This window comes from Colossoma macropomum, unplaced genomic scaffold, assembly GCF_904425465.1.
Source record: "Colossoma macropomum unplaced genomic scaffold, Colossoma_macropomum, whole genome shotgun sequence".
Taxonomy (NCBI): Eukaryota; Metazoa; Chordata; class Actinopteri; order Characiformes; family Serrasalmidae; genus Colossoma; species Colossoma macropomum.
Genome location: NW_023494794.1, coordinates 20505761 through 20528293, shown reverse-complemented (window position 1 = coordinate 20528293; position 22533 = coordinate 20505761). Strand labels below are relative to the sequence as shown.

General features: G+C 39.4%; 1 protein-coding gene across 3 annotated transcripts in view; it reads left to right on the top strand.

Moving 5' to 3' along the window:
• LOC118814760 (carbohydrate-responsive element-binding protein) overlaps positions 1 to 22140 on the top strand; it is a 38549-nt gene extending 16409 nt beyond the window's left edge. For 2 of the 3 annotated variants that reach the window (XM_036580518.1, XM_036580516.1), the window contains exons 6-17: positions 6941 to 7115; positions 8673 to 8753; positions 11734 to 11885; positions 13030 to 13723; positions 13827 to 13900; positions 14586 to 14829; positions 15480 to 15586; positions 16579 to 16698; positions 16960 to 17087; positions 17803 to 17926; positions 18250 to 18379; positions 19931 to 22140. In XM_036580518.1, coding sequence (XP_036436411.1) covers positions 6941 to 7115; positions 8673 to 8753; positions 11734 to 11885; positions 13030 to 13723; positions 13827 to 13900; positions 14586 to 14829; positions 15480 to 15586; positions 16579 to 16698; positions 16960 to 17087; positions 17803 to 17926; positions 18250 to 18379; positions 19931 to 20067 — 2166 coding nt within the window. In that variant the 3' untranslated portion in view covers positions 20068 to 22140. The remainder of the gene's footprint in view (positions 1 to 6940; positions 7116 to 8672; positions 8754 to 11733; positions 11886 to 13029; positions 13724 to 13826; positions 13901 to 14585; positions 14830 to 15479; positions 15587 to 16578; positions 16699 to 16959; positions 17088 to 17802; positions 17927 to 18249; positions 18380 to 19930) is intronic. The other variant, XM_036580517.1, reaches the window with a different exon arrangement.
• The last annotated feature ends 393 nt before the right edge of the window (positions 22141 to 22533 follow it).

The window sequence follows — 22533 nt, the reverse complement described above, 5'->3', positions numbered from 1 at the left end:
ATGAAAAAGAGTTAGTTGGTGGGATCTCCTTTTCAACCGCCCAATAAACCATCTTCTATTTTACATTCCTGTCCACTTATCCAGTGAAATCAGTGATTTTAAAGTATGTTGTTTGTTGCGATCATGTGTTTTCACAGTTATCATTGTCTGGTCCTTCCGTGAAACTTCTTCAACAAAGTTGAGATGCTTGCAACTGTTGTAGCCTCAGCCTTAAATCCTGTGTACCAGATTTACTACCATTGTTTTGCTGTGAGCTCCACACCAAAAAAGACATTTGTTTGGCTAGGAAGGACAAGGAAATACATACATTTTCCAAGTGAATTATTTTTGTCAGAAGTACAGGGTTGTGTCACTTTGGTGACAGTGTAAATGACCCTGTAAAAGCTGTAAAATGACCCTACTTTGCTTATTTGTCTGTGCTAAATTTCTGTCCTTTTCCTCCCATTCCTCCAAATGTTTTATGAAAGTTTCCATGTGTAGCCTTAGCATATATTTTATATATTTAAGTCTTATCAAGATTCCAACCAATTGCCTCTTGCTCAAGGACGCTCCTCTACCCCTCTTAGGCATGGCAGGTAGCATCATTGAACATCATGAAAAAAAACAGAATTTCTACATCACATTTAAAATTGTGAGTTTAATTGCTTATAGAATGACAGAACTGAGCTGAAACATTAACTGGGTATTAACATACATTGCCCTCCACAATTGGTCTTATTGCTGGTAATCATGAGCGTGACGGGCTGTAAAAAGCACTCTTTAATGCTTATTCTTTCATTCAAAATATTCACAAAACCAACCTTTATATAAAGGACAGTGTTTGAAAAATATAATATAAATGTTTTTGTCAAATCTATGTGTGCCACAATTGTTGGAACCCTTTTATGTAATACTCTGTGCAGCCTCCCTTTGCAAAGATAACAACTTTGAGTCTTCTCCTGTAATGCTCAATAAGACTGGATAACACATGATGACATTTGAGACCATTCTTCCATACAAAATATCTCTAGATCCTTCAGATTCAGAGGTCCATGCTTGTGGACTCTTCAGCTCATCCCACAGGTTTTCTATGGGGTTTAGGTCAAGAGACTGGGGTGGCCATGGCAAAATCTTGATTTGGTGGTCAGTGAACCATTTTTGTGTGGATTTTGAGGTGGTGTTGGATCGTTGCCCTGCCGGAAGAATCAGAGATTCAGCCATGGCCCAGTTTAAGCTTCCTGGCCGAGGCATTCTGGTTTAGATTTAATATCTTCTGGTACCGAATGGCTATGATACCATGTATCCCAAACAATTGTCCAGGGCCTTTGGAAGGCCCCACAGCATCACAGACCGGCCACCATACTTCACAGTAGGGATGAGGTCATTTTCTACATGTCTATCTTCATGTCTATGTCAAACCAAATTGTTTGTTGCCAAAAAGCTGGTCTCATTTGATCATAGAACACTGAAAGTTCCAGTAACGTTAGGTAAATTGCATGTGCTTGAGTTTGTTGGTCCTTGTGAGGCTTTGTTTTTGCAACCCTCCCAAATGACTTAATGTTATGTAGGTGCTGTCTGATTGTTGTTAGGGAGATGTTCAGAACCCAAGACCTAACTAATGTTTGCAGTTGTCCATCTCTGATCCTTTGAGATTCTTTGGCCACTTTGCACTCTTTGGATTTTTTTTTTCCTTTTACTCACAATATTTTGGGAATTGAGGTTGTAAAAGAAACAGAGAATGAATAATAAAATTAATAATAATATAATAAAACGTCGCTTAATAAAATAGAAGTCTGGAGGAGGCTGAAAGTCATTACAGTCATTCTGTAAGTAGTTAAACTCAATTTATGTAGATATAATTTGGAATGAACTTGAGGCAAACTTAAAACTTCATAACTAAAATACTATTTGGAGCAGAGTTTGGAAATTGTGCATGGTTGCATGAATTAAATAATGTTTTTGCATGGACTTCTCATGGGTCAGTGAGTCCATGAGGTGACCTAACAGGCCCAATGTGAGTTTGCATGGAATAACCCTATAACTTACCTGCTGACTATCAATGGACAAGCCCTTCATGAGTTTTTTTTTCCTTTTTTTTTCTTGTGAGTTTCAGTGTTGCAGTGAAGATCGAATTTTCTCCAGGTCTGAAGCTTGAATTAACCACTTCAGATCAGTTAAACAGAGGCTTCGGTACTGAGGTGTATAGTGGTCAGTGTACCAGTAGGGAAGGACAAGGCCTTCCTCTTGCTCGCTCTTGCTGCACGTGAGTATGAAGGATAGAAGTGGGTCAGGAACAAAAGGGGACCGTTGCCTCTGTCGCCACGGCGAATCGCACAGAGAAAAATGAAAAACGTAATGACATCAGCCAGGGGGGGTTTCTGTCTTTCACACATTTCTGTTAAACTGCTCTGCTTAATGCCTCCCAAGTACGCACGCAGACTCGTACATACACGTGCCCTCAAACCTAATTTCTTCTAGGAGAAACACATCCAGACCAATACTATAATTTGCCTGCTTTTGTGCAGGACGAAAAACAGCGTAGATGGAAAGACGTAATCGCCGGCGTTTCCGGCTGACTTTGGGTGCCCCTATAAATACTGGCCTGGTGGTGGGCTTCAGTCTGCATGGAGAAGGGATGAGGATAAAGCTGCAGTTCAGACACTCTTAACACATAGAGATGAGATGTAGTAGGTTGGTCTTGAACTGGTGCCAGAACTTGAAATGGATCTGTCCCAAGGAATCTGTACTGAGCTGTGAGTATCTCACACTTACATACATCCTTTGTGTGTGTATGAAAAAATTCCACTGATTTTTCAAATTTGAACAGTTCAATCATTGTGATTATAAAGTAATTCTGAGTAGTTTGATTCATTGTTGAGAAACTTTGAGCAAATGTTGAGATTTCCTTAAGATGAAAGGAACCTACAGCTCAAATATGATTTGCGAACATATGAACTTGTTGGTATGAACTTACATGTGTCTTATGAGTTATATCGATAAAATATTGGTGGATAGTGGTGATAAAATAGTGGTAAATATTGAAAAAAAGTTTTTTTTTTTTCACTACTATTAGGGTAATATAATTCTTTACAATGGTTTGCATGTATTTCTTCACCATGAATGAATTTAAAAAAATTCATTTTAGGCTAAAATCTTATCTCAAAACTATTGTAAAATGATTTATAAGACATTATGTCTGAGGCATTAAATGCTTTGGATGTTTGGTTCCTATCACCACTGCTGTGAACAATTTTGACTTTGAACTTTTTTTAAAGTTTCTCTAGAATGAAATATTTCACATCAAACCACTTTGAATGACTTTATTTTTATAAATATTTTAATTAATTTAGAAATGTACAATTCCCCTTTTATGGTTCTTGGCTTGAATGTAGAATTCTAGGGAAAAAAACTTTGCTCCCACTTTATTTGGATTAACAGTCTGGTGGGGGTCATTTCTGTGTGGAGTTTGCCTGTTCTTCCCGTGTCTGCGTGGGTTTTCTTCGGGTACTCCGGTTTCCTCCCACAGTCCAAAAAAACATGCAGTCAGGCCAATTGGACATGCTAAATGGCCCCTAGGTGTGAGTGTGTGTGTGAATGTGTATGTCTGTCTGTCTGCCCTGCGATGGACTGGCGACCTGTCCAGGGTGTATCCTGCCTTCCGCCCAATGACAGCTGGGATAGGCTCCAGCACCCCACCGTGACCCAGAAGGATAAGCGGTTTAGATCATGTGTGTGTGTGTGTTTGCTTGAATGTAAGTTTAATGCAAAATTAACATCAATAAAGCATCTACAGTGGGCCATCCCAGAAAGGTGTTACCAACACTTTTAATTGTATGTATAACTTTTACATTATTTGGAGGTTCTTTAAACTCCGAAATGTTTCTTCATATTCACACATCTCATGTACAGAAATGGTTCTTTAAAGGAATATCCATTGAACCTATAGATGGTTTGTCTTTTAGGAACCAAAAGTGTTTCTTCTGTGGCAGTATTTGTCAGTCTGGTTCCTGGAGACCCCCCTTCTCTGTACATTTAAATTTGAGAAGGTCGGTTAACTGGCTAATTAGTTGAATCATGTGTGTTGAAGCAGGAATAACATTCATTTTCATGGCTGGGGGCCTCCAGGACCAGAGTTGAGAACCACATTGCGAACCCTCTTTGCTGCCTTGATTATAAAAAATGTGTTTTTAGAACTACAAGTACTCTGTAGTCCAGTGTTTCCTCAGCACTGAGATGTTGTTACCTATGTGACTATAGAAACACTGTGGGTGTAGCACACTGATACATATACATTTGTATGCAAAATTTGTATTAGAACACATCTGTCAAATTCCATATTTTGTTTTTTCTAATTGAAAATAAGTTAACACATCCAAGGGAACAGGATACAAGCTTACATGTGCCACATTTCTGCAATTTTTTGAGCAAAGAATCAATGACACTGTTTGGATTTACAACTCCATGCTACTGCAATTGATTATTTAGGTTGAGTGTGCCTGTGTTAAGGTCCAAAAAATACAATGAAATCTAAGACAGGAGTACTTCAGGAGCTGTTTAGTTGATTTGTGTGCCATTTAGTGGTATTGTAGAGTAGGTCTCCTCTGAGAATGCAGCTGTTTGTATCGCAGGGACTGGATGCTGAATCTTTGCAGTTGGGTCTAACCAATTGCCTGGCTAAACAGGTCTTTGTTCTGGCACTTAGTTGACTTTGCTGTATAGACAGTACTGTGCAAAAAGTAAGTGTGTTTTTACACCTGTCTTGTTTAGTGCGGACCTACCTTTGTTTTTTTCAGTTTGGTCTGTTTTGACAGGTGTGAACACTCCTTGTATTTTTCTCATCTTGTATTTCTTAAAGTTTTGGTTTATGTATTGAACTAAAATATGACTGGTTAACTATGTACTGCATCGTTTCAAAAAGCAGTGGTTTGGTTTTTTAAGAAATGACAGTAGCAGTATTCACATGGTAAAAAATAACCTATGCACAAGAAATTTATATGCAGGTACGCAAATACTGGTTCAGTCATGTTTTTCATGGATGTAGGTGCTCACCAAACCTCTTGGTTACTCAAGGAACCTGCTAGAATACAACAGGACTTTGAAGAACACCAGAAACGTCTAGGGTTCTTAAAAAAAAACCTTTTAGGCCTAAAAGTTTTTCTATGAATTATCCAGGGTACTTGAGGGCTCACTCAAAAGAAAACATTGTGCTTGATGGCATCCACTGAGGTAATTAGAGGTTCCTGCAAGAGCTTGTACATTATCAAGGGTTCCTTCAGTAACACCATTATATGGGAAGGTTTTTTGAGGCACCTAAAATGTATTTTTTGTTTATTTAGTACTATACTGAATACATGAGGCACCTTTAGTTTTTACAGTGCAGTGGCCCCTTGATTCAGTTCTCGGGAGCGCATTTTATGATTGTCTGCTCCGAATGAGGGATTCACTGTATGCTTTCTTCAGTCACTAGCAGCTCTGCTCTGTACTGTCTGCATAATCTGCCTGTTTTAACATCTGACTCTTTACAGACACTCATATTGGTCTTGTAGCACGAGCTGCAGCTAATAATAGCAGAGCAATAAAATAGTAGTGAACTAATGCGTTTGATATTGGCACATAGATCACGGAACATACTTTTGGCCAAGGGTCAGCAGTCTGATTGGTTAAATTCAAATTGACGAATCAATCATAAAGCAGCAGAGATCCAATAAGGTTTATTAATGCCCTGATTGTGATTTGCAAAGATGTTAAGTGTCTTTTATTTTCCTATTTTATGGTTTTGAAAGTGAAAGTAGTGGAGCACTTGTATTCCTGCCAAATTTCTGACAAATAAAAACACCCACTTGCGTAATTTGGTACACTTAGTCACTGCAGTGTGAAACCAACCAAGCCAAATGTAAAAGACACAAAGCTACAGAAATCCAAACTATGGTGTAATAACTCACTAGATAGCAAAATAACTAGATGTGAAAGCAGCTTAAAATAACAAGCTAAACAAAAACTGGATTTTGAAATGTGGGAGGACATGCAACACAGACGCCTATGCTTTTTTTGTTCAAGGTTGAATTAGCAGCTGGGACAGACACAGATTTGGTGGGCCCCAAGGCCTGGGTAGAGAATGCTGGACTAGTCCATGTGGAACGTCTGAAGCTAAATGCTTATTGAATTTTCGAAAACCTTGAGAGTGGGAGAAAGGATTGTCTTTTCTGTAGTATTCTAATATCTGCAACATACTGTTAGCTGATGCCATTGTTAAGATGTGCTCTGACTCCTTCAATCCTGTGCAAGGGCAATGTTCTCATTTATATAATTGTTTTTAGTGCTTTGCATAGGACACCATATACTTGCCCTGCATGGGCAGCATTGCTAAGTCAACACTTCCACACTGAAACAGTTGCGTGGCTCCCTCTGGTGTTCACCATGCATCTCAGTCGTCATTGACAGGGTTTGGACATCGAATGCTATGCACTAACATAGGCAGAAACCAAGAGAGGACTGTACCTTTCCAACAGTTTGAAAGGGGTCAGTGTGTTTGGAGGAGAGCACTAAGCTCCAGTTAAATGTCTACTTGCAGTGGTTCTCAGTCCTGGTCCAGGAGAACCTCCGTCCTGCACAGTTAAGTATTTTCCCTCAATTAAGACCTGCTACTTACTTGATCAAGGGCGTTTCATCCAGGGGCACTGGGGTGACCTGGGGTCACCAGGGGTGCTATGAAGGAGCCAAAGCCTGGACCAGGATTAAGAACCACGATCTAGTTGATTTGTTTGCCGTTTAGTGATATTGGAGAATAGGTCTTCCCTGTCAGTGTAACTAATTGCAGGACTGGATCTGACTCTTAGCAGTCGAGTCCTGCATGCCATGTTTGCACTGCTAAACTCAAAAGAGTGGATCAAACTTTAGATCTAACTCTCTTAACTTTAGGCTTAAAAAAGGTACAAGCTGATTGGTTGCTTGTCATCCTCAGACCCCTATCTGCAGGACGGGGCTGGAGAAATGGTCCAATCAGATGTACCCTGAGCCTGAAGTGACCCCAGAGGAGGTGCACATGTTTGACTTGGATTGCTTCCTCTCTGATATTTCGGACACTCTCTTCACCATGACCCAGAAGCCGTGCCCATGGTCAGGAGATCGCCACAACAGTGAGTACTGCTGGAACACACTCTCAGATCAGTTTAAGAGGTGGTGTAATGTGATTGATGTTATACAATTGCTGTCAGATTTTCTGTTGGTAGTGAGCTGATAACGATACTGGACATTGGATCAGTTCCTCTTGTAAAAAGGCTTTGATGCATTGTGATGCACCAATCTGAAGATGACTGTTCAACTACATCAATTTTGGAATATTATCATTGATTTTAATGTCTGGGGGGCTTTATACCCCTTTAGCGGATGCTTGGCATCGGGCATGGTGAATTTAAGATCGCAGACCGCATCAGAATACCTCAGGCCCGCATTGTTATTCACAATTGATTCAAAATATTAAGTTTTCAAATTATCAGTGCATAGAATCAAGCCTTCTGTGTTCTACTGTGTTTCCTATCACTGTATATAAGATGCATGAGGCTTCTTCTATTGTTGGATTGCTCACAGCTATTTGGATCTGTATGTGCTTATAACAAATTATTAAATCATGTAAAAGTATCAATAGAACATGTCGAATGGACTGCGTGTAGTGCTGTAGTCCTGAACTGAATTTCATTAAGTAAATTAAGCTGCAGGTCTAGTCAGAGAAGAAAGGCTCTTAAATTTTAACTAAAAGCAAACACTGCAACGTACTGGCTGGCAGGCTACTTATAATACTGTCTAAAACAGAACCCATGGGCCAATTAAAATCTGTCAATGGGCAAAATATCTTTCCTGTATTTTTAAACTTTGAAATGGGTCAATCTGTCCCACAACATAACAGGAGGGTTAATATTCTAATTAAACGGATCCAAACAAATAAACAATAAATACAAGCTTCCAGTTAAGACTAGAGAGAATAGCATTAGGCTGGTAAAGTGGGCTAATTTAACTTAACAAATATCACCCAACAGGACAGAAATCACTCTGCCCTGTGAAAGACACTTTCAGATGTTTAATTTCATTCTCCTTCTAATTAGCACATCACCAAAATATTTTACATTATAGTTGTCCTGTCTTGAAGGAGCTCTGAGTTTGACAAATTATGGAGGACCATTCACTCTGGAATTAATACTTAGCTGACTTGTACACACTACAGATATGGTAGATTCAAATTGGTTTGAAAATCATGGGTCTCAACAGTAATCGCTCAAATTACAGCACTTCCCCATGTAAAGCTACATGAGCTCAAGTAAGGCTGTAGTTCAATTCTATTGGTCAGTGCTTTTTATGGCAATTATACAAGTAGTGTGCGCAATTCAATTTTGAAATGCCAAATATCAAATATCAAAATAATCTAATGGTAATCAAGGTGAAATTTGAGATTTCTTGATGGTTTATGAAGAATCAATAAAAAATCAATGTGTTTTTGCAAAAAGCAGCGAAAAGGAGTGTGATGTATTGCATGCTGACATATGTGACACCCTTTCCTATCCAGTGGTCATGTGATTTTGTAAACTTGATTCAGGAAGACACCGCCCCCAAAAACAAGGAACGGATAAATGTGTGCACACACATACTTACATACATACACAGATGCATCTCTAATGTGATAACTCCTCTTTCTCTGTCAGCCTACACCAGTAATGCTGATATGATCCAGCCTGGTTTGACCCCTCTTCAGCCCAATTTGGATGACTTCATGGACACTCCAGGTAAATCTTTCTCATTGTACCTGTATTATGTTAATAGACAGCTGAATATATTGCTTGCTCATCTTTAGTCCAGTATTGCAGGGAACAAATGCTCCGTACACTGAAAAACATAATGCACTGAATTTACTCGCATGAATAGAACATATTATGTCACCACAGTTTTGACTTTCAGTTTACTTAATTTTGTCAATAATTGTGTTAGTGTGGTATATTTTACAGTGTTGTTGCTGTTGATTATATGAGTTGATTATATTTATTTTGACAAATATTTGAGTAATCTGTCTTTTTTAAAGGCTAAACAATCTTTCAATTCTAAACTTTACTACAAAGATATAAATACTAGTTACTAGATAAAACACTTTTTGGCAAAAATTGCATGTGTATTCGTCAGACCGAGTTTCTTACTGTAAGAGAGACCAGTACCAAGAAAATCCACTGTTTCAAAATCTCAAACAAAGTTCCTGCATGGATCAAAACAGCACCCACGTTTTTCTACATCACTTTACAGCATGTAACAGCAGAAAGGCAAATATAGGCTCATAGTTTATCATAGACTGTATGGAGAAATGAGCCTAATAACTTGCTCTCTCAGTAGCTCAGCACTGTTTTGCCACGTAGTTGAATCAAGTAAATTCAGTGCATCACTTTTTTTGTGGAAATGGTACAGCAAGTATTGCTTTATACAGTTAAGATGGTAATAGTTGCCTTTTTATGCTGATCTGACAAAAGGTTTGCAGTAGGTCATAAGTAAGGAGCACAATGGAACTTTAACCTTAGTTCTCTTCACCCTTGATCAGTCTAAGCTAATATCAATCTTTTGTAGTTTAGGTACTTTGCAAAAACACATGCAGGGCTTGACATTAAAGCTTGTCCGCTTTTCCATGACAAGTGAAAGTTTGTGTCGGACAAGTAAACTCATCATCTACGGGGTGTTTTGTGTTGTGCTATGCACACCCCAGTTTGGCTGAGAAGTAGCTATGTTACCACCAAATCACATGGCATGCTCACACAATATGTTATAGATGTGCTTTTTCTGGAACATCAATTTTATATAGAGTTAAGAACCAGGACTCAGTTAAGGGTAATGTTAGCAAAATAATGTAGATTCTGTAATTTAATTTACTTTTAAAAAACGTTAGCACTCCAGCTGATCTCTTGATGATACCAATGATTTTGTCCTTCGGCCAAGTAAAATGTGGATTTAGGACAATTCCTTAAAAAAGCTTAATTTCAATGAAAGCATGAATGTTAGATGAAATATATGACTGTAGCTGCATGTTCCAGTTTACTTTAATTCATCATTTGCTTTGAGAATATTTTGAGTTAAGCTCTAAGAAAAGCCTTAGCGTACTACACAGATAAGATTACTGTGTGGATGTAAATACATAGCAGCGATAGTCCTTCTTATCAGTTCTCTTTTAAGTCACAACTGCATTTGCAAGACCTGCATTAGCAACCATTGTATTTAAAGCAGCAGCTTTGTTCAAAAGTAGTGGCCCAAAATAAAATTATAAGATTGCAAACTGTTGAAAGGCACTTAACGCTACAGTAATTTGTATAATTTCACTCGCTTTCACAGAAAATGTATCAAAATGAAAGGTTTTGGCATGTGGTTAATTAAAAAAACACCTTGGTATTTCTGCAGTTTTGAAATTATTTGTAATAACTGGATGGATTGGGATTATCAGTTTCATATGTGTGTTAATATGTGTGCATGTAGAATGGTTTCCTTAGTGAGCAATGTGTATATCCTGTAGAATGGGTTGTATTTAAGGAAGTGCAGAAGTTCACTTTCTCTTGCAAGGACACTTACTCATCAAAAATCTTTTTCAAAGCAGGTCTGATCAGTGTTTGATGTGGAAGTGAAGTTTTATCTTGCTGCATCTCTTTTGTATATTTTAGGGTCATCTTCGTTGGCCTGTAGTCTTGTCTACATGTAAAAGATCACAGGGAAGGTTATACATAGGTCAGGGATCAGCTAAAGAAGGGATCAGCAGTGAAATGTGGAAGCTGAAGGGGATGTGGTAAACAATGAATGGCCATCTTAAGGTCTTATGGGTGCTACCACAGGAAGAGTGAAAAATAGACAGCGAGTGGGTAAGAGGTTACTATAGGACAGCATAGGCTGCTTTTTATCTCTGTTCGACTATCCATCATTAGTCTAGGCCTGTAAGTTATTTAAATCAACTGCATGTCACAAAACATCTGATGAGGTGTAGTTTGTGTTAGCCATCCTCTAAACTATCATCATTTGCCAATTTCTGACCACAGAGCTGCTCTTGGTTGGATATTTTTCGGTGCTTGACCATGCCACTGCCATGTCAGTGTCTCTGCCGTGCTAGGAAGGGTTACGCCACCCAAATAATATCTGGACAAGAGCAGCCCTATGGTCAGACACTGACCAGTGATGAATGGGGTAGGAAAATAGTGACTAATAACAGATGAACTACAGATGGGTGTTTCCAATAAAGTGGACAGTATACTCTCTATACTGGCATAGTTTTGTCATAAGGGTCAAAGTTTCTTCTAAACGCTGTTTTTTTGTGGCCCTGCCGAGTTTTCATAAACATGAACAGACACTCCCCTTGAAGGGAAATTCCATTGATTTTTCTAAATTTAGGAATAATTCAGTGATTGAGATGCAAACAAAGTCGAAGTAGTTTGATGTTAAATTGCCTTTAGAATTAATGTTATCATTTGAGTCCTTGCAATGAAAAACAGTGTATATGATATTATCATCCAGTATATATGATATTATCATCCAGATTATGATGGCTCAGCACACACCTTACCTATTTTAGCGATTTCCCCAAGAACCTATGGCTAACTTTGAAAGTGGGTGTTGAAGGGGTGGGGGATTGTCACCTCATGCCCAGTGGAAACCATGCATATGTCTGCATGTTGTTGAAGCTGACATCATTGACTTTCAGCTGTGTATTGATTGAGCCTGAACTGACTACATTCATTGTGCTTGTTGCAGACATCTTTGTGAGTTATCGTGGGCAGTCTCTGGAGCAGAGTTGCTATGCTGATTGTGGCTTCTTTGAGAATTCGTCCAGTGCCCCATTCTCCTCTAGCCCCTCCACTGTGGGCAGTACGGCTCTGATGCACACAGGGCCTCAGCTTACACAGGTAAACAGCACACACTGCTCAGACGTATACAAAAATACAAACTGCGCAAAAGCAAACACAAAAAAAGTCTCTACAATATTTTGTCATAAAACCATGTTAAAACCACATGTACACACCTTTATATACTACATATACTATATATACAGTGATATCTTACTCTTTTTCACTTCCTCTTTTTTCACATCTCCTGCAAAAACAATACGAATGTACAGAACCAAACATACATTAATGTGCAAAAATCAAAAAACACCCTTCATTTATTTATTTTCTAGTCAACACAGCCATTAAGTACAGGTTTTTTGCTTGCAGCATCAAGCAAAAAAGCAGAAAACTTTTTTTAGTATTTAGTGTGTCCATCTTTTATCTTTATTACAGCTTCTGTTCTTTTCAGGAGACTTGCTTTCAGTTGTTCAAAGAAATCTGCAGGGATGTTTTTACACACCTCCAAAGTTCACTTTTAGTTGGTTGCATCTTCTGCTTCTCGCAATTCAGGTTTTACATGAATGTTAGGAGTCCCATTTTCTTTGTTTCTGTTAATCATTTTTTGAAATCCAGTTTCATAAACTCCTTTTTTTCTCTTTTTTACTCTAACATTTAAACTAGACTAGATCTACAGGCTTAAGCTTATTTCAACTTTTCAAATCACATTCATTTCATAAACTGCTTTTTTTTCTCTTTTTTCCTCTAACTTGTCTCTTCCTTATGTAAGTGGATTACCTTATATCTAATCTTCTCAGACATAGTTCTTAAGAACTTCTGTTTAATGGCCGTTTTGACTAAAACTTAATTAAATATAGGTTGTCATCTGACTTTTGCACAGTACTGCATGAAGAAAATGTAGAAACCATGTATGTTGAAGAAATATATGTAGAAAAAATGACTGATTATATTTGCTGTGATGTAGCTGGTAAACAATACAAGTGTACTGTAAATTAGGCCTGGGAGCTTACATAGTGTGCCACATAACACATAATGTCAGCTCAAGCTCATCTTTTCTAGTTTAACATGTAATTCGAGACATGTTGATATCTCTACCTGTTGATAGTAATAATTTTAAAGACAGCATGTGATAAAGGGTTATTACTATGCAATAATCTGTGGGTTATAATAATTTTAGTACGATAAGTAATGTCTGTTTCCACAGCCCACAGCTGAGAGTTTGTCACAACCCTCCACGGCAGTCAGCTTACCAAGCCCTGGTTACTTACAGCAGCCTTTGACCACTGACATGACCTTCGATACCAGTGGCATGAACTTGACCGAGCCCAAGTTCAAGGGTCATTCGGAGTACGGCCCCCCCAACCAGTTCCCTCACTCTCTCGCCCTCCCTCCCCACATAGACTCATATGGGCAGCAGCAGTCCTTCAGTGGCCCTGGTGTTGCCGTGGCAACCTCACACATGTCCTCCACCTCCATGTCACAGGAGAACCCTTACCTGTACCCAGCCAGTTGCCTGAGATATAGACACCCATCATCCAGCCATTCAGGTGCCAGCGTTGCTGTCACATCTACCGTCATCACCCACACGGGGTCTGCCATAAACGTCCTGCCACAAGATCCCCAACAGGGCCAAGGCTACCCCAGCCTGCCCGACATGCTGACCCAAAGCGCGTGTGTCTCTTTGGGTTACCAGCCGATGACCGTGGCCCTGCCTCCGGCAGCCATGCCCTCGCCTGGCAGTGCCCACTGCTTCTCTATGCCACAGCAGATGGGCAGAGGGAAACACAAACAAAAGACTGGAAGGGCTAAAGGGTTTCCCACGACAGTAGCTACATCTGCAACCCCGCCTGCACAAACCAGCTGCCTGGCCAAGCTCCTGTCCTCTGGCTCTCAAGAGCGTATGTTCAGGAGACAACATATTTCACTTCATCCATTCATTTTTCTTCTTCACTGTTTATCTCAGTGCTGCAAGTGTCACTGTTTATCCTCAATTTGGTTTAGGAAAACCGACGTTGGGTTTTGACGCTCAATTTGTTGGGTCAAAGGGCCACAGACCAACTTCTCCCAGCTCAGCAGTAAGTGCTCTTAATTCCAGTGCCTAATAACTGAAATTGTAAGCAGGATATAGTAGCAAAATATTGTTTCTGCTAAATCTAAGGTGGAATGGGAAATTCAAATAAGAAGCTGAATAACTGTAGCTTTACATTTTCCCTATGCCCCGGTAGCTGACACATTTGGGTGATGTCCTTACAAATGAGTGAGCATATTTGAGGTATTAGCATGGGTATTTGATCCTCGCATTGACAAATGTTGGCACTCTGTCACAGTTTGATCTACCACAGTTTGATCTCGCTACTTCAAACAGCTTTTGATAAGCGAGGCAGAATAACCAAACCAGCTATTTTCCAGTTCCAAAAGCTGCACATTTAAACATTAAATCATTACACGCCTTTCAGGTACTGCAGAAATGAGCCAGCATGTTGTGGACAGCAAAGTCATTTACTAGCCATAATTCTATGAAAATGACCCAGAATTGAATAATAAAACCATTAAATGGTTAACCATATTTTTAAATAACATTTTATAACAGTTGAAGTCCATGTGCCTTTTTTATCCCTGATTATAAGGTCACCAAACACAGATAATAGCTTAGTCCTCACCCTCATTTTGCTTCAAACACAATGCTATATTGTGTAAATGCCCAGTTTAAATTATTCTAAGAAACCGCAGAGGTAACAGGGTGCTTCTTTTCATGATTAGCAGTCCACCAGCAGCATGTCAGCAGGTCGTGGAGAGTCACAGGCATGCCAGCCTCCTACGTGGCCCCCTGCGGAGATTCTGCCATTGGCTCCGCTGCAGACGCCAATACTTCCCCAGACTAGCTCTGCCCAGAGCTCCACCGTCTCCTCTCTCCTCACCCAGAGGCCCCCGCTCCTCATCCCCAAGACCGAGAAACTCTCGCCCATTCAAATCCACACCCCAGAGAGGACTAACAGCCTAACAGGTACACTAGGTTGTCTTTCACTTTTTGATATCTTGAGTTATTATAGACATTTTGCTATGCTGTATCCACAAATTTGAGTCTGTACATTTATTGTGTTTTTTCAATGGCAAAAAACACATTAAAGTTAAATCATAATAAACTCCTCTTCTCCTTAAGAATCCAAATATGGTATTGATTAAGCAATTTCTCATTTCAACGCGCTATGAGTGACACATAATTACTCGTACAATGCTTAACTTTTAAGGGCTTAACTCATGATGATTCCCTGAGGCCAGACTAGATCGACAACCAATTCAAGCTTGAGCTTATTTCTACTTCTCAAATCATTACATAATTTGCCAGTAAACATGCAAAACAACAAAAAACTCAGCGTGTGTAGACGAGAAGTCTAAGGCCTATTCACACCAACAAAAATGAACAATTGAGTATGAAACTGATGGAGCATGTGTGCCATTTTTAGGTATAGTGCTTTAAAAAAAATGATAAAGTCATTGTTGCTACTACTCAAGGTCGTTTCTCCTTCCTTAAAGCATTGGACCTGATGTGGAGGTTCCTCTATGTTAAAAATGCCAAGAATCAAACTTGGGGAATAGGCCTTTATTTTATTATTTAGAATTCTGTGAATAGAATTTCTTCCACTTGATTTTCAGTGAGCTTTTCAGGAAACTTCGGCCCAACGTCCCCAACCAATCCTTCTGAGAAAAGCTTGGAGTCTTCACACACCTTACCTGGAGTAGCTAAGACAGAGCCTAATAGGGTAAGCGTTTATCTTGTTTGCTCTATAAACCCAATTCCAAAAAAATTGGAATGCAAATAATGCAAATGAAAACAGAAAACAGTTCCACTTGTATTTTATTGGCAACAGCACAAAATAGAGATATTTGATATTTTACTTTATCCACTGTATTGATTTTTGTAAATATACGCTAATTCCTAATTAGTTAATTTGATACCTTGACACATTCCAAAAAATTGGAACAGGGCAATGTAAGACTGGGAATATTGTGGAATGATCAGAAACGCTTGTCTTGGACATTTCCACAAGTAAACGGGTGAATAGGTAACAGATATTACTATCATAATTTAGTATAAAAGCAGCATTCACGAAGGGCTCAGTTGTTTATGAACAAGGATGGGTTGAAGTTTGCTACATTGTGAAAAACTGCGCTAGTAAGTAATACAGCAATTTAAGAACGTTTGTCAATACCTGATGGCATAGAATTTAGGGATTTTACCATCTGTGTGCATAAAAAGGCAAGGAAAATCAACATTGAATGTCTGTGACCTTCGATCACTCAGACAGCACTGCATTAAAACTGGCATGCATGTGTAGATAATGTAGCCAGCTGGGCTTGGGAATACTTCAGAAAACTCTTGTCAGTAAACACAGTTTGTCGCTGCATCTACAAATGCAGGTTAAGACTATGCAAAGTGCAAGCTATATATCAACAGTATCCGCTGTCGACTTCTCTGGGCTAAAGCTCATCTGAAATGGACTGACACAAGCTGGAAATGTGTGCTGTGTGGAATTAACTTTTATCAAGAGGGTCATCAATGGGACTTTTAAAAGCTGTATTTGAACAAGAGGGCCACAGTCACAGAAATAGTGTGTAGTGTGTTACTGCTGTAACTCGGTTCAAACGGTCAAACTAGGAAAATGCTTTAACTTTGACACATTTAATAAGCACACAACACACATATTTGCACTCCATTTGATAAGAATGATCTTCATATTGTTCTCTATTACAGACAGATACACGACGAATCACGCACATATCTGCTGAGCAGAAGAGGAGGTTTAATATCAAATTGGGATTTGACACCTTACACAGCCTGGTGACAACACTCAGCTCTCAGCCCAGCATTAAGGTACTACAACTGTGTACACTATATATCCAAAAAGTATCCAGACACTGCTTCTAATTAGTGAATTCAATTACTTTAAGGTGCTCTTTGCTGACACAGGCGTTCAATTGAACACACACAGCTTGTATACTCTCCATCAGAATGAGACACTCTCAAACAGCTGCACATGAACCTAAGGTTACGTGGTCATCTGTTGAATTCCCCTTTGATTCTTGCTAAGTCCGTTTTGTGATCTCTCTCTCTCTCTCTCTCTCTCTCTCTCAGATCAGTAAAGCTACCACTCTGCAGAAGACAGCGGAGTACATCAGTAAGATGCAGCAGGAGAGAGCGCAGCTCCATGAGGAGGCGCAGAGACTCCGAGATGAGATCTTGGTGCTCAACTCTGCCATCAAGTGCGAAAACTCCTCTCCTCCTAACATGCTAACAATGCTAATAATTGAAGGAAGCCAGTAGGTGGTGGTTATCAAAATACAAATCATGTCTATGAATGGACCAACAGAAACTGTCCGAAATTACAGTTTTTAATGTTGCAGTAACCGTTCTTAAGAATGTTTTCCCTCTTTTGTTCCTAACACATAATGTGTAGCTGAGATAGCAGTAATATACAGAGCATTTAACAGGCACAAGCAGCATGTATCCAGCCTTCTGTAGGAGACTGTAACCCAGCTGATGATGCACAGCTTGTGTTGGCCATTAGCCCTTCACTGATGGTCAGTTTTTTTACCACAGAGATGCTTTTGTATGGAGTGGTGGTCCATTCTCAACCTCTACTGATGTGTGTAACCAATAATTAGATATAATGACAATAGTACATAATTTAGTCACAGCAAGTTTCAGCAAGTTTTGATTGAGTTCCCATGAAATACTCTTTAGGCATGCTCACAATCATCAGATTCATCTGCTTGTTGGGGGCCGAAGGACAACCTATGTTACAAAATGTTCATCTGCACATTGCGTGCCCGTTTCCACACCTCCAGATCCCCAAAATTTATGCAGAGTAGTTTAAAATAGTTTTAACATGCATGTTTGTCCCTGTGTGTTTACCTGTGTTTCTACTTACAGTCTAATCTAATCTTACATTCTAATCCAATGTTCTCTTGGATACAGTGTGTGTCAGCAACAGCTCCCTGCTACAGGCGTTCCCATCACCCGTCAGCGCTTTGACCACATGAGGGAGAAGTTCAGAGAATATGTCCGGGCTCAGACGCTGCAGAACTGGAAGTTCTGGATTGTATCCTTGGTTTTCAGAACTTTGTTGAGCTAGCCTACCTTAGATCCAACAAAATGATTATGATTTTGCTCAAGGTTATTATTATTATTATTTTTTTTACAAAGCTCCATGTTAAATTTTTAAAGGACTCTTAAAAGGCACATTAGGTTTAGGATATAAGTTATAGAACATATTATTTCAGATGCATGTACATATACATATGGCATAGATCGTAGATAATAGTGTGTATAGTTGAATTTATCTGGCTATATTCTAGGCTGTGTTCATGTGTATTTCAGTTTGTGCTTCAGTTTCTGAGTATGTTCCTGAACTGCCGGTGCTAGTTCAGTGTGATTATGGAGCCTCTGTTTGAGTCCTATAACAGTATGGTGTCCACAGCCAGTGTGGAGGACCTGTGCCGTACAACCCTCAGCTGGCTGGACCAGCACTGCTCCCTGCCCGCCCTCAGACCCAGTGAGTACAATATCCCTGTTATCAAGAACATAAAACCAGTTTTGTTGTAGATAGTCATTGCGGTGTGCGGCCGTTCCCGGGGGCTCCGATGGCGGCCGCGCTGTGGAACAGGAGCAGGGCCCAGGTGGCAGCGTTCAAGACTCGATCCCTGCCTTTGTGCCTCTCGTGGCGGGCATCATTGTCTTCCTCCTCCCGCTGTCACTCGCGTCCCTCGGTGGAGCTCTTGCTTTGCGCTCCATCCTCCACTCACTCGCGGTTCTTCCCCCGCCGTCCTGCTGGCTCCCTCGTCCAACATCGGGGCCCAGGGGGCTGGAGCATGCCATAGTCATATACAGTGATTTAAATATGATGCTTATTATCTATACTAACGGTTTTTAGCCTGTGGCCGCGTCCTCCAGTGGGCTGTGCTAGTTCTGCTAGGGAGCTGCTGACAGCCTTTTTTTATTGCAAAACTTCATTACATTATAAAGACATTTAACCGTACCAGTAATTTGACAATTGACAAATGACAAAACTATTGTTGTGCTAAATATTTACATATAAATATAAAGCATATAAATATAAAGCAACTAAATTTGCTTTATATTTAATCAAGCTGCTGATTGCTCTGGCAAAATGCATGACAGATGCAACCAGTATACCAAGCTAGATACGTTTATGTTTTCACTGCAGTGCAATGTGAAACGTTTCTCTTTTCGATTGTGTGAAATTCGTCCATCATGGATAAAAGGCTACAAATAGAATTTTTATTATTATATTGCATTATTATACTGTCCAGTGAAATTTTAATAGGCAAACCTTATTAGTCTTAAACTTAGTTAGCTTTCGTGGTCAGTTATGTGGGCCACATGTTGCAAAAGGTTGGGAACATTTGGTCAGTTTGCAGGAAGCCAAAAAAACAATTTAATTTATTGATTTACAAAAACAAAAATGCGGTGGGTCCACTAGACCCACAGAGTAACAAAAACATGAACACCACACAAGGGTTAAATGATAAATAATATATTCATCTATTCACAGATTTTTGTCAAATTAACTGTCTTGTGATTTGATCACCACTTTTTTAAAATACGAGCATTCTAAGTGGATCATTCTACCGAATTGGTTTTGGAAGTGACAATTTTAGCTCATTTTGAGTTTGACTCAAAAACACTGTCCATACTTCACTAGCAAAAACAGCTTTGAACAGTTTTACATACATAAAACCATAATATTTTTCATTAAAACACAAAGAAAGTTTACTTAATTGCAGAAAGTATGTTTTTCAGTAGTGACAGTTCTTTGTTACATGCTGATTTTCAGACTTTGAAACACATTTACTGCAAAACAGTGGAATTTAACTGCTAATTGTTTGTCCCTGAGGAACAGGGACGCAGTCTCACTTACTGCTCTAAAATACAGGGGTGTGGCTAAAATAAGCTAAAATAAGGCTCCGTCTATGGACCAAACCTATTTGTGTTTTGGTAGTGACATTAAAATGTGAAACAGCTTTTTTGAATAAAATTTTTAACTAATTTATTTATTTTTATTTTCTCTCTCTTTTTATCTCAGCCGTTCTGAGTTCACTCCGTCTGCTCAGTACCTCCACGTCCATCCTGACGGACCCCAGCCTGGTTCCTGAGCAGGCCACTCAAGCGGTCACTCAGGGTCATCCCTCCCACAGTTACAGCCAGCAGCATCCTCTCTAATGACTGAAACTAATGGCCAAGAAATAACACTCTCCCTCACAACTACATCCCGTAATCATCCCTATCATCAATACACGATACAATCACACACTAATGCTAATGTACATTGCCTCATCCATACGAATATGAATACAACCCCCATGGTGGCTGTGCAGAGTTTTAAATTGTCACAAATTCTAAACTACAAAATGTATGCTACCTAGCTACAACATGCCTTGCAACAATGCTTCTTCAAACAAGTTCTACATAGAAATCTTTTTGTATGTACATTTTTGGAAGTAAATTCAGCACAAAGTTAATCTGACAGGGCCTAATTTCCCAAAAGCATCGGATTGCTTGCTGTACATAACACTTTACAATGACCTGTTATGATAGCTTTAGGAACTTAGCTTGAAAACAGCATAATTTGGCAGTTATGTAAAGTCATGATTGGGGTGAAAATCAGTTTTACACTTTTCCCACCTTAGCCGAAATGTACTCAATCAGCCAAGATTTGTTTGGTGTCCATAGTTTGTTTTACTTTTGCACTTCATAAAAAGGCTAATAGCTATAAAACTAATATAGCTAACAAATAATGAAAGCTTATAGCCATGAATTTAGCATTGTGCAGTCTGAACTAAATAATCACACACTTTGTTTCTTATGTAGTTTTTTTACGCTGTGTGAGACACTATATGCTGTTGTCACTCAGCGTGGCCAGGAACCTCCTGCTGTGACAGGAAAGCATTTCTTGATTGATGTGCAGTTTGGCCAATCCCAGACGACAGTATTTGACGATAATTGAAGTGGTGCTACAAGAAAAACAGAACTATGTGCTATGTGTCAGCAAACGAGGAACTGACATTCTGATAGTTGTGCACATCTTAGCATACAGAAAATATCAGACAGTCTGTGTACCTTTGTGGACGGAGCATCTAAAGCTGAGACTACACTGTAGGTCCAAAAGGATCCAGGCATCCCTTCATTCTAAGTGCTCCCATTGCTGGTGCAGGGTTTCAATGCCGCACACATAGCTTGTGTAATCTCCATAGAAAAGCATTGCCAATAGAATGGTCACCATGCCCGATGCCAGACATGTTCCTGATAGGTATAAAGCCCCCCAGCATTGGACTGCAGCAGTGGAACTGTGTTCTCTGAATGCTCTCCATCTAATACTTTTGGGATGAATGATCCAGAAGTAATCATCCACCATTAATGAATGCAAGCAAATCCTCACAGCAAATGCTCCAACATCTAGTGTAAAGCCTTCCCAGTAGAGTAGAAGCTGTTACTGGCTTGCTTATAAATGCTCTTGATTTTGGAAAAAATGTTGAATGAGCAGACGTCTACAAGCTTTTGGACGTACTGTGTACTAATATCTGCTACTACAGTGTTTAGCTCTGCCACATACTGCAGTATGTCATAGAGTGTCAGAAGCCAGACAAGCAAGTCTATTTGAGAAGACTTAACATCCTAACACAGTTTGAGAAAAGTATGTGATGATCTAGACATCAAGTTTACATTTTAGTAACTGGTGGCTAGGCTAATGTTACTTGTCAGCTACATTAGCGTCGTAGCTCTAGTGCAGTAGTAAAGAAGCAAACTTCACAAAACATATCTTGGCTAATTTACCATTTGGGATAAGGGGTTCATTGTGTAAATTAGATTTTTCAGCTGAACCATTGATTTTAAAGAAGCTAATGCTTGACACAGCGCCAATATCAAAACCGCTGCTTATTATTAACATTTAGCTTCAGATTACTTCATCTTTCCTTTCAGCTAGCATCTAGTGTACTGAACACAGAGCAGCCTGTCATGGCCTGATGTACCTCACTATTTAACCTGCTGTCTTTTGCCTTCTTCTCATTTTGCTGTTCTGCAGGAGCGATACTTTATCCTTACTCAGAAAGTCATTTAAGAGAGATTAAAAGTTCTGTGCCTTCGTATCATGTTTGATTGTTACAAAAAGGTATGAAAATGCGCTGTGGCAGTTTTATTTCATCGAGCGTTTCAATTCTCAGGTTATTACTGTGGTGCAAAATCGGCTAACCATGTTTTGAAGATTACTCCTTTAAATAAAAACAGTTTGCTTTAGTTAGTCGGCTTATGAGTATTCTTTCATCTTGAGACATATTCAGTAGGGGTCAAAAGTCTAAATCAGTTACCGAAAATCATTTTTGTGTGTATATATATATATATATATATATATATATATGTGTATATGTGTGTGTGTGTGTATTGTTGCACAAGGATGATCGGGCTATAAATACCTTCTGGACGTGCGACGGGAATCATAGATTGAGAAGAGGTGGTACAGTACAGTGAATGTCTCGTTTGATGTGTGTAACATGGGTTGCAAAGCAGATGTTAATGGCAGAAAGGAGTGATTGCATTTGGGCAGCCAAAGGCCACAGTGTGAAGGAAGTCGCTGAATTTGCAGGTGTATCGAAGCGTACAGTCATATGGGTCTACCAACAGTGGTAATGT